The sequence below is a fragment of the Halichoerus grypus genome, chromosome 10, assembly GCF_964656455.1.
Source record: "Halichoerus grypus chromosome 10, mHalGry1.hap1.1, whole genome shotgun sequence".
In the NCBI taxonomy this organism is placed as follows: Eukaryota; Metazoa; Chordata; class Mammalia; order Carnivora; family Phocidae; genus Halichoerus; species Halichoerus grypus.
Window position 1 is genome coordinate 38,479,781 of NC_135721.1, and position 12,690 is coordinate 38,492,470.

A 12,690-nucleotide genomic window follows, 5' to 3' on the forward strand; every position below is an offset into this window, starting at 1 on the left:
CCGAAACTATTATTTTAGTGACTTATATGTCTTGAGCGAAAATCATCAAATTACTTCCCCCCCTACAGTGGAAGTGGTCTCGTCCACGTAAATCTCAAACCAGCGAGCTTTCCTCGCGCGCAAGCGCATTTTAAATCACACGGTGGCTGCATGCTTGAGGCTGAGTTAGGTTGTTGGTGGTGATTGGAACCTCTCTCTGGGTGTCAGAACTCGAAACTTACCTGGAGGATGTTGGGCTCAAAGAACATGCCCTGGCGGAGGCTGCAGGGCATTTCCTTCGGGATGTATTCGGCCGAAGAACTCAAGTAAGGAGTTGGTGGGAAGCATGCGGAGCCTGCGTGTTGAGGTCGGCGCCGTAAACTACGGTTCCCAAAAGGTCTTGCGCTCAACTTATCTTCTGAGTCAGTGGTGTCTGGCGCGTGGCCTTTTGGGACCCGTAGTTCCAGAAACGTCTTGGGTTGGCGTGCACTGCCTAGAACCCAGGGGGGCAAGGTTAGAATTTGCGTTGGGGAGGAGGTTCCCAGGTTGCAACTTTAGCTTCCATCAGTTTCTTTGGTAATTAACCAGCGTTTGTGGAGTTGTAACGTCTCTGATGTGATTAATTAAACACATAGTCAAAATGGTTATTCTTCAAGACTCATTGAAAGCGACGACTTCTCCTTGCTGGGACCTTCTATATTCTTTGCCTAGTTAACTAAATCAAGGGGACTCTCTTAAATCCTCATTTTGATCACCATAGCATTTGGCAGTCTTGACAACACCCTCGGAACTGTTTATTTGCAGGACCTTACTGTTTTCAGGTTCTTTTATTTCTGTGACAAAGAGAGTGACATTTAATGGGTACAAGGTTTCTCTTAGTGGGGATGAAAATACTCTAAATAGACTGGTGATAATTGTACAACTCTAGATATGCTAAAAACCATTGAGTGTACACTTTAAAAGGATGAATTGTGTAATATGTGGGTTATATCTCAACGGAGCTGTTAAAGAATTTTTAAACATTTAATGTGAAAAATAACAAAAGCCAAATTATAAACTGGGAAAAGTATTTGCCACCATTATAGTAAAAGATTAATGTCCTCATGTGTGAGGAGCTCATGTAGTACAGTAATGAAAACATTAAGATTTCAATTCAAAATAAGTAAAGGACTAAAACAACTTGAAAAAATATAATAAAAAAATTAATGTGAGAGTGGAGTAGCATTTGTCCACCTGAAATTTGGAAAGATTTTTTTTTAACAAAAATTTTTTTTTTTTTTTAAGTAGGCTCCATGCCCAACGTGGGGCTCAAACTCACGGCCCTGAGATCAGGAGTCGCCGTCTCTACTGACTGAGCCAGCCAGGAGCCCCTGGAAAGATTTTTAAGTGCTAAGATTCAGTGCTAGTGAAGACAGGCAATCACTATTAGCGCACCTTTTCTAGAATGGAAGGTAGTAGAATATATCAGGAGTTTCAAACATTTTGCACCCTTTGTTCAGGGATTCCACTCCACTGAGGAAATAATTATATTTTTAGGACATAGTTAAAAGTTTGAAGTATCCTGTGCAAAAATCTTTATGCAGATAGGTTTCATAAGCTTATTTAAAATAGAGTTTGGTTAAATGAATTACTAATTGCCACATAATGAAAGGTTTTATAACTCTTAAGAACTATGTTTCTGAAGAATTTTAGTGACATAAAAACACTTATTTAACGCTAAGTGAAAATAGACAAATGCGATGCTAGAAATACCAAATGATCCCAGCTATGTTTCTAAAAATATATCCAAAGAGATATGTCTATGAATGTTACCAGTTTTTTTTTTCTAGGTTGTGAGATTTGGATAATTGTCTTTATTTCCAAAGTAAAAAAAAATTTAAAAAGCACACTTGGCATGAATGTACTTTGGTAAAAGTAGTTAGGTATCCTATGGGAGCCCCCTTTAAACCAAACATAAAATATTGGGATGAAACTTACAGTGAAACAGGTTACACTTCTCAAAGTTTTGCATATTTGTGTTTAACTTCAATTTACTACTTCTGCACGCAGGGATTATTGGGTTATCTTTTCTTTACTGAACTATGTGGGCTTTGGAGTTAAGTGTGGTCCATGTCCTGCCTCTGTCCTTCCCCCATCCTGGCTGTGTTACCTGGGTTAAATCACCTAACTGTTCTGACCCTCAATTTCCTCCTCGGAAAAATGCATATAGTGATGCCCCTCTCAGAGGGTTAAAGTCAGACTAAATGCTGCTTGTAAAGCATGTAGCATGTGTAGGTACTTAACTTATTTGTAAGCAGTCTCCACTGTACTCAATGCAAGATTTGCACTAAATCTGTATTTAAATATTTTACCACTCTTATCTGTTAAGCATATATTTATCCAGCAGCTGTCGTATGCAGGCTCTAAGCATTGAGCTGCAGTGGTGAGCAAGGCATACACAGATTCTACACTCTGAAGCTGTCAGCATGTCTGAGGAAACAAACATGAAATCATCATTTAACCCCGAAGCACCAAAGAAGAAACATTGGAGAAGTTGGGTAACCTTAGTTTTCCCTTGGTCTTTCTTTTATCTCCTTAGGAAATTAAGTGTTAAGTCCATTACAAACCCTCGTTACCTGGACAGCCTGGGGAACCCGTCGGTGAACGGCCTGTACGATTTAGCTTTGGGCCCTGCGGATTCCAAAGAGGTGTGCTCCACCTGCGTGCAGGACTTCAACAACTGCTCTGGCCACCTGGGCCACATTGAGCTTCCGCTCACGGTGTACAACCCTCTCCTCTTTGATGTACGTTCTGCCCTGGGCTGCTCTGTCTGTGTGGGGTTCGGGGCTGCTGGTGGCATTTGTGAGTGCTACCCCTGGCCTCACAAGAGGTGTCCAAGGAAGTTAGCTCTAGCCACAGAGTTCACGTGCTCTCTACCATGAGATTTAAAACCTTGAGGAGCCAAATCCAGTAAATCCAACTGGGCCTATAGCCCTAACTAAATGAATTTCAGTTTGATTCCAGTTGAGAAGAACCACAGCTTGGTTCTATTCACAAGGGAAAAAGCGTTGGAATTCATCCCCTACACCTGAGATTTCAGGGCCTTCATGTCCTTCAGAAATCTGGGCAAAGCCTCCCTGACAATAGGACTTCTGGAGTTCTCCAAGCCTTCCCTGAGCTCTTCTAATGAATTTGTAGGCTTTTGCTTGGTTGCAAGAAGAGCAAAGCCCAGAAGGCCAGACAGTGAGCTAAGTATGAGGCTTCTGTCTAGAGTCCTACTTGTGTATTTTCAGCTTTTTCTGTCAGTTAACCTAGCCTCCAGGATTTGTTCTAAAACTCTACAGATGACAGTATTTGTGATTTTTTTTTCTGTTAATCGTATTGAGAAAAGAATTGTCTTAGTTAAATACAGTATTTAGTTAAATACCAAATATTTAACTAAAGTTTGGTATATATTTAAATACTAAATATTTTGAATATTTAATGTTTCATTTATCTATTTAAAGATTTTATTTTTAAGTAATCTTTACACCAAACATGGGCCTGGAACTCATAACCCCCAGATCAAGAGTCGCATGCTCCACTGACTGAGCCAGCCAGGTGCCCCTTAAATATTAAATATTTTAAATGAAGTATTTAAATACTAAAAGTAGTATCTGGTACTTAGTTAAATAAAATGAAAGTAGCTCCCTACCTCAGACCCAGAGTAAATTTCAACTTTTAAGGGATTAAAATGAAACGATAAGAAGAAATATACAGGAATATTTATCTAGTTCATAGGGTCACAGAGGCCTTTCCAGGTCTATCAGGGGAAGTGGAATTTTTTTTTTTTTTAAAGATTTTATTTATTTAGAAAAAGTGTGTGCACACACGTGAGCCAGGAGAGGGGCAGAGAGAAAGGAAGAGAATCTTGAGCAGGCTCCCCGCCGAGCGCAGAGCTCTACGCGGGGCTGGATCCCATGACCCTGAGATCATAAGTTGAGCCAAAATCAAGCGTTGGACATTTAACCGACTGAGCCACCCAGGTGCCCCAGAAGTGGAATTCTCAAATGAATAAACTGGCTACATAAAAACAAAAATCTTAAATACGTTGAAAATTAGCTTGATTATTATGTTTCTTTCTAATTATCCTGCTTTTTCTTCCCTCTCTTCAGAAACTCTACCTGCTGCTCCGGGGCTCCTGTTTAAACTGTCACATGCTGACCTGCCCCCGGGCTGTGATTCACCTCTTAGTCTGCCAGCTGCGAGTTCTGGAAGTGGGTGCCCTACAAGCAGTCTACGAGCTTGAGAGAATTCTGAACAGGGTAGGTGGGTGGTGGCTGTCATGGAAATCAGGCGAGCCAAAGCAGTAGGAACAGACCTGTTTGTGTGTTGTCCCTAGACTTGTCATCCTAATAGTCACCAGAATGTTTGATCTTTACGTCTTACAACTACATACCAATAGCTAGGTGTGAAAACATGAAGCCCTAAGAGAAATTGAAGAAATGTTAGCGAAAACAACATTGAAGTACCATTTTACCTATCAGTGAGGTTTTTTTCTGGACCTGGGAGCCAGTGGAGGCTTATGCATTGCTTTGGGTAGTTACATTTCTTTTGTCTGTTTTAGTGCAGAAAATTGTTTTTCATGGTATTGACATTTTTTGAAGACTCAAAGCCAGTTGTTTTGTAGGACTTCTCACATTCGGTTTTTGTCTGATTATTTCCTCACTAGATTCACATTTTGGTAGGAATACAGCCTGTACCATGTGAGGGACATTGTACCATGTCATTTCAGGAGGCACATGCTGCCAGGTGGTTTTATTATTGGTAATGCTGAGTTTGATTCCTTGGATAAGATGGGGACCACCAGATCTATCATAGAGACATTTTTCTCTTTGCGATACAAAATTCCTTCAGATTTTCTGGTGCTAGTATTAAGTATCTTATGTAAAATTCATTTTCTGTTTGTAGATCAAAATATTAGTGGTTTTTGTGTATTGATTTTTGTCTGAAACAACCTAGCAAAAGTATCATTAATTCTAATGCTTTACCTGTAGATTCTTGTTGATTTTCAACACAGTCTTATCATCTGTGAATAATCGCAGTTTTGTTTCTTTCCAACCCTTAAATATGTTTTCTTTTACCTTATTTTGGTGGCTAGGATCTACGTTACTGTGTTGAAGAGGTAGCGGGCATCCTTGTCTTGTTTCTTGTCACGAGGGGAACCTTTCACCTTTCCTTTCGACTTCCCTTTCCTGAATAATTTAGTCTTAAAGACATTAGGTAGACAGAGCAGATAGGATTCTACACAGAGGTGTAGCCTTAGGTGGCTTGTCAGAGCCCAAGCAAGAGGAGAAAAGCATGTAAGAGGAGAACATTGCTGCATGTGTGGGCAGCCCAGCATGGAATGTCAGAGCTCATAAAGGGTGAGGAAGGTGTTCATTTAGGGATAAGAGCTCAGCATAGGGGTTGAGTGCCCAAGTCAAGTGAGAAAGTGCCCATGCTGGATGGCCCAGTGAGGGATGTGAGCATCCAAATAGGATGAGGAGGGGTTCCACAAGGAGGGTGGCCTAGAGTGGGGTGTGACCCCAAGTTGAGTGAGAAGGATCCGTGCATGGGAGGGGTGGGCAGCAGTGATGGGAGAGGGGTTACATACAGGGAGGGGGATTGATCCAATAAGTACATATTTTAAGGATAAAGCAGGCCAGATTTCACACTATTAGAGAAGGGAGTTACAAATACATGAAAGAGAAAAGATCCAGAATTAATCCTATGGTGTTGGACTGGAATTAGAAGTTTGGTATGGACATGTAAGCATATGTGGTTTCCAGGGAAGAGGCCAAAAAATGAACCCAAAGTCAAATTCGTCCGAGAGAGAGGGAGAGGAGGATCTTCTTAAAACTTTACTCAGAGTAAATCCTATTTTTCTAGGTATTTTTCTGGTCCATTTCATGTAAAGTTTCAGATTTGTTGGCATAAAATTCATGATGCTTACCACCTTAAATTTTTTTTTTTTGTAAAATATACACAGAAGTGTATGAATCCCATAGTCTAACAAATAGTTACAAAGTAACTGTCACCCATATGGTCACCTTCATTGTCAAGATATTATCCAAGTCCCCAGAAACCCTGTCTCTTTCCCCTGTCCTTGTGTGTTTATTTTTGACTGGTGTTTAGGGTTTTTTTTAACCATTGTACTTAGAAAATTCTCAGTAGGACCAATTTGAGGCCTAGGATGATACTGCCTTTCTCCAGAGAGGATTCCTATTTTTCCTGCCATGTACGTGGTGGCCTGGAACCATTGTAGGCCTGGTTCAAAGCTGAGGGCTCCCTAGGCTGCCTGGGCATTTGGAATCCAGGCTGCAGTTCTGTCAGGCCCAGTCTGGTTCCTAAGGGTGTAACCCTCTGAGTTCCCAGCTTCCTGTGTTTGTGGGATGGATAGGTGTCCTGGTAGAGTTCTGTCCTTGAACTAACTCGGGGCTCTGATTTCCGTCTCCTTTATCATTTGAGGTCTTCGAAATGAAAAGTTCAAAATGAGTGAGTTGGAAAATGCACCCACAGTTGGGACTGCCATGTTGTGCAGCTCCAGGGAGCATCATGGAAGTCGCAGTGCCTTCTGCAGGGGCACATAACTATACCGTGGGCTGCCCAGGAGCTGCGCCATGCTGCAGCCCCGCGTCAGAGCAAACGTGGCCCCCGTGCTGTTTGACCTCCTAGCTTCCTGGCTCCCCTTCAGTTCCGTCTGCCTGTTCCTCACTGTCCTGTCAGCTTTTCGGAGCTTTAAATATTTTTTAGCATTGTATCCTATCTTGGTTCTTTGCAGCCTTAGGTTTGGTCTGAATAACTTAGCTCACCATTGTTGGAAGCAAGATGTTTTTGATTTTTTTTTTTTTAACAGCAGTGTTGCTTCACTGTTTTGAAAATGCAACACAGCATGAGGTTTCCTTCTCTTCCCTCGAACTAAACCCTCCCACCCTGGGATTGGCTGGCCGCCGTAATGCTGCCAATCATAGGCTTGCTTTACTTCGGTAGTATGGTTTTTCTGTTTGTTTTTCAGTTTCTAGAAGAAAATGCTGATCCTACTGCCTTCGAGATTCAGGAAGAGTTAGAACAGTACACGGCCAAAATTGTACAGAACAATCTGTTGGGATCCCACGGTGCACACGTGAGTTATCCTGTCTCTTTCCCCATAACACTTGGTTTTTAGCGTAATTATCACAGATCCCTGTACTCTGTCATTTGTGTATACTCTCGGCTTCCCCAAGGCAGACCTGGGTTTGCATCTCTTAGCGGCCTGTGACATCACAAGTTACCTGCTGTCCCTGAGCTTCTGTGTCCTCTTCTTCAACACGTGCCTGCAGGACTAATGAGAGGATTCAGTGAAGTTAGGTGGCGTAGGTACAGCAAGGTGGTGGTATCCGCTGTCCCACTTTGAGAGTGGTGTCCGGGTCCTTTTCTTCTTTCTCTCTCCAATCTACCATAAGCCATTGCTACCTCCTCACCTCCCCACCCCCACAGCACTGGTACTCATCTTTCAAGTACTGATCTTAAAATCTAATTTACCTTCTGCCCAAGTTTCACACCCGAGATTCCGATTTCACTGGTCTAGGGTAGAGTCCGATGGAAGTTACAGAAGCTCCCAGGAAGGTTTTGTTTGCAGCCAGGCTCAGACCCATTCGTGTAGCTCAGCTGTGGATGTGCCTTTCTTAGGACCCTGAGGGCCATCCGAGGGAGGCAGCAGGGAAGGTGTACTAGCTGCATACGGAGAGGTTTGTTTTAAATTAACTAGCATTTCTTGAGGACTTACTGTATTCCAAGCCCCCCCACTGCATTCATGAGCTCTTAGTAACAGCTTGGTGAGGTAGTTATTCTCATTCTCATGTTATGGTTGAGGAAATTTAAGGCTTAAAGAAGTCACTTAGTAATTGGCAGAGTTTGGCTATATTAAGAGTTCTGTGGAGAATGTTACTTAAGGAAGAGGATGGCTTCATTTGGTGTTTTTTTTTTTTTTTTAAAGGTAAAAACTATAAAGTGAATATGTACTCCAGGGTTCTTCAAATGGTACTGCAAGGTTTTTTGCCCTTTCTCAACAGGTGAAAAATGTTTGTGAGAGCAGGAGCAAACTCATTGCTTACTTCTGGAAGGCACATATGACTGCTAAGCGGTGTCCCCACTGCAAGTGAGTATCAGGCTCTTGCCTCCCCCTTTCCCCAGAAGCCTCTGGCCAGTCACTCATGGCTGTTCCTCAATGCCTTGTTGAGGTTTTTCTCTCCTGAGTCACAACTGTTCTCACATGTAGGACCGGGCGGTCAGTTGTCCGAAAGGAGCACAACAGCAAGCTGACAGTCACATACCCAGCCATGGTGCACAAGAAGGCTGACCAGAAGGACACAGAGCCCCTGGGTAAGCAGGCTGGGCCCTGGGAGGTCCATGGCCAACAGATGTGTCTCGACCCTGGGGAATACCTGGTCGTTATCACGTTTCTCGCCTGTGTGTTTGTTGTGGGCCAGCAGTGGGGCGGGGTCCAAGCCTGGGATGGTTGGAGGGGACCCTAGTGAGTGCCCAGCCCTGGCCTCTCATCTAGAACTGATAGGCTGAGCTACATTATGAGGCAGTGCCCCATGGGTTGAATGAGGTACATCTTGCCTCAGGCGGTCATTTTTCTGGAAGATTCTTGAGGAAGAAGTTAAGAAATCTACTTGGCACATACTTAGAACCACTTTATTGTCGCGTTTTTTGTTTTTGTTTTTTAATTTATTAGAGGGAGAGAGAGCGAGTGCACGAGCTGGGCGGGGGAAGGGTAGAGGGAGAAGCAGACTCCACACTGAATAGGGAGTCCGACCTGAGCCGAAGGCAGACACTTAACCAAGTGAGCCACCCAGGCGCCCTGTAGGTGAGTTTTAAAGAAAAACTGTGACCATTCAACGAACGTCAGCACTTTTCACAGGCTGCTCCTGGCTGTCCACTCAGATTCCTGGAGTAGAGTGTCCCCTACTCAGCTCAGCTCTGCCAGTGGGGTACTTGGGAAAAAATTTGAGAGACTTAGTACTTCTATTTTTAAATCTTCCATTTATTTAAAAATTTTTTTATTTGACACGTTACATTAGTTTCAGTGGTACAACACAGTGGTTTGATAAGTTTATACACTATGCTGTGCTCACCACAGGTGTAGCTACCATCTGTCACCATACAACACTATCACAATGTCATTGACCGTATTCCTTATTATGTGCCTTTTATACCTGTGACTTACTCATTCCATAACTGGAAGCCTGTATCTCCTTCACGCATTTTGCTCAACCCCCCACCCTTCTCCCCTCTGGCAACCATCAGTTTGTTCTCTGTACTTATAGTTCTGATTGTACTTTTTGTTTATTCATTTTTTTTTTAGGTTTCACTTATGAATGGCATCATATGGTATTTGTCTTTTTCAATCTGATTTATTTCACTAAGCGTAATAGTTTCTAGGTCCATCCATGTTATTGCAAGTGGCTCGATCTCCTCCTTTTTATGGCTGTGTAATATTCTATTGTGTAATATATTCACCATATCTTCCTTACTTGTTAGTCTGTTGATGGACATTTAAGTTGCTTTCCTATCTTGGCTATTGTAAATAATGATGTAATAAACATAGGAGTGTGTGTATCTTTTCAAGTTAGTGTTTTCTTTTCCTTGCCCAAATACCCAGTAGTGGAATTATAGGGTCATATGGTATTTTTATTTTTAATTTTTTAAGGAACCTCCATGCTGTTTACCACAGTGACTATAATAATTTACATTCCCACCAACAGTGTACGAGGGTTTTTTTTTCCTTCACATCCTTGCCAACACTTGCTTTTTCTTGTCTTTTTTTTTTTTTTTTAAAGATTTTGTTTGTTTATTTATTTATTTGACAGAGAGAGAGAAACAGCACGAGAGGGGATAGGGTCAGAGGGAGAAGCAGGCTCCCCGCTGAGCCAGGAGCCCGATGTGGGACTCGATCCCAGGACTCCGGGATCATGACCTGAGCCGAAGGCAGTCGCTTAACCAACTGAGCCACCCAGGCGCCCTTGTCTTTTTGGTACTAGCCATTCTGACAGGTGTAAGGAGATACCTCATTGTGGTTTTGATTTGCATTTCCCTGATGATTTGTGATGTTGAGCGTCTTTTCATGTGTCTGTTGGTCATCTGTATGTCTTCTTTTTTATTTTTGTAGTCATAAGATTGTTTAAATAGGTTTTTTGTTTTTTCTTTTGAAGTGGTGAAGATTAAATAAGATATTCCATATCAAATAGAGACCAGTGCCTGCCATGTATAGTATGCTCTGTAGATGTTAACTGTTGATTTTTTGTGATGCAGTCAGTGTGCCAGGATGGAAAAAGCATAACCTGGGAGTGACCCCTCACCCTGCTATTTATTCTGAGTGGCTTACAGAAGGTCCCTGGAATTTCATTTTCTTTCTTTTTTTTTTTTTTAAAGATTTTATTTATTTATTTGACAGAGAGCGAGAGATAGCGAGGGCAGGAACACAAGCAGGGGGAGTGGGAGAGGGAGAAGCAGGCTTCCCGCGGAGCAGGGAGCCCGATGCGGGGCTCGATCCCAAGACCCTGGGATCATGACCTGAGCCGAAAGCAGACGCTTAACCACTGAGCCACCCAGGCACCTCTGGAATTTCATTTTCAACTCCATATAGTGGCAATAACAAAACTTCTTGCCCAGAGTTGAGAAGATTTCATGAGTGAAAGTCCATAGCCTATTGTTACTAAACCTTATTCCAGAGCTTGAGAATATGGACTAGGCAGGGAAATAAGTTCTATTCCTAGCGATGCGTAATCTTTTACATTGAGGACCCTGGCAAGGCTTGGAGTTAATAACTATCTCAGTCCATTTAGGCTGCCATAACAAAAATATCATAGAATGGGTGATGTCTAAACAACAGACGTTTATTTTTCATGGTTCTCGAGGTTAGGAAGTCCAAGATTTTGGTGCTGGCAAATCTGATGTCCTGTGAGGGCCTGCTTCCTCACTGACAGCAATCGTCTCCCTGTAGCCCTCACATGGCAGAAAGGGGCAAGGGAGCTTTCTGGGGTCTTTTTATAAGGGCACCAGTCCTGATCATGAGAGTTCTGCTCTCATGACCTAATCACTGCCCAAAGGCCCCACCTCCAATACCATCACATGGGGGGGGTAGGATTTTAACACATGAAACTTGAGGGGACACAGACTCTCAGACCTTTTATTTTGTTATTTTTTTTCGTATAACTATAAAATATTTTTATTGAAAGGTTATTAAAGCGTGGGTCAGACCTTTTACCTTAGACTAATTTTAGGCTTGCAGAAGAGTTGCAAAGATAGTACAGAGAGTTCTCATGTACTCTTTATTGATTGTCCCCTAATGCACCATCTCATCACCATAGTGTACTTGTCCAAACTAAAAAATTCACTTAGTACGCTACCATTCAATGAACTACAGACTTTATTTGAATTTCTCCAGTTTTTCCAGCGATACCACACTGTGTTTAGAAAGCCTGTTTAATTTAGTTTAACGGTTAACGGTTAACCACAAAGGTGGATTTTCCTACACTTACCTATAAATAGCCCCTAAAACAATTTCAAGGTTGGGAATTGCTGCTTTATTTAGCTCTTAGTGCGCCTTAGAAAACGTTCATAGATTGAGAACAAAGATGGTTAGAATTCTAAAAGATAACTGTTTCTTTGAGGCAAATGTCTAGCTCTTAAGTAGCCTTCCACCACGTTTGCCAAATGCATTCTTCTGAAATAATCTTTTACTGCGGCTATGAGAGTATGATGGTGCCACCCAAAATTCTGTGCATTAGGAACAAGATGACCGTAGTGTTCAGTGGTTCCAGGATTGGGATTTTAGTATTTAGCAAACATTTACTTGTTGGGAACTCAGCCTCATGCCAATGACCATGCCTATGGCGAGCACAGTACCAAGGTGGAGACCACGTGGCCTCTGCTGTCTGAAGAGGCTGCAGGTGACACAGGTCAGTAACTCTGGGGAGCAGGTGATGTGTTCTCAGCAAGGGTCTGGCCATGTTTCTGGCCAAAGGGAGCCAAGCAGTGAGGCCGGTGCCTCTACGGTTGCTACGTACTAGTGATCCCGTGAGGAGCACCGTAAGCTTGTGACCTTCTGCAGGTGCTCCAGAGTGCCCCCCAAGCCCCACGATGCACATCAGCATTTTAAAATGAGGATCCTTATAGCCAAGAGACTCCACTGTGATCCAGCCTTCCCCAAGTTATTTGACCTCCCGACAGACCCCTTTGTCACATAGCAGCTCTTAAAGGTGCATGAAACCCACGTTAGGTATGTCCTGAAACCCCACCCAGGCAGAATCCGTTTTTGTAGGTTGTACAAGTGTCTTGTTGAGGAGGGTGCAGCGCATGGGAGGTGGCATCCCACAGGTTTCTTCTGACTCTAAAATCCTGTGATTGAACAACCCTAGTCTGCCTTCACTGTGAGGAAACTGCAGTGGGGCACTTCATGTACTGGGAGCTACTGGGACAGGAGCTAGGGAGTATTGCCAGATTCAGCTGATCTTCCTCAGACGTTCAAACCTGATTTTCAGTAGGAGAGGAAGTTCAGATCGTCATTTTCAGCAATGCCCACAAATTGTTGTTTAGCTTAATGGAATCTGTGTTTTCCCACTGAATATACATAGCTTTCTGATGCTGTGGTTATCCCTGAGGGTCAAAGCCTCTCTTCATTGCATACCCGTGCTTCCTTGAGTTGCATTAACTGATTGAAATGTT

The 12,690-nt window shown here is 42.8% G+C and overlaps 1 protein-coding gene across 1 annotated transcript in view; it reads left to right on the forward strand.

Annotated features, from left to right (window-relative positions):
* The first annotated feature begins 109 nt into the window (after window positions 1-109).
* Window positions 110-12,690, forward strand: part of POLR1A (RNA polymerase I subunit A) — a 72,721-nt gene continuing 60,140 nt past the window's right edge. The window contains exons 1-6 of the mRNA XM_036076181.2: window positions 110-305; window positions 2,558-2,762; window positions 4,113-4,262; window positions 6,995-7,102; window positions 8,031-8,116; window positions 8,237-8,340. Coding sequence (XP_035932074.2) covers window positions 229-305; window positions 2,558-2,762; window positions 4,113-4,262; window positions 6,995-7,102; window positions 8,031-8,116; window positions 8,237-8,340 — 730 coding nt within the window. The 5' untranslated portion in view covers window positions 110-228. The remainder of the gene's footprint in view (window positions 306-2,557; window positions 2,763-4,112; window positions 4,263-6,994; window positions 7,103-8,030; window positions 8,117-8,236; window positions 8,341-12,690) is intronic.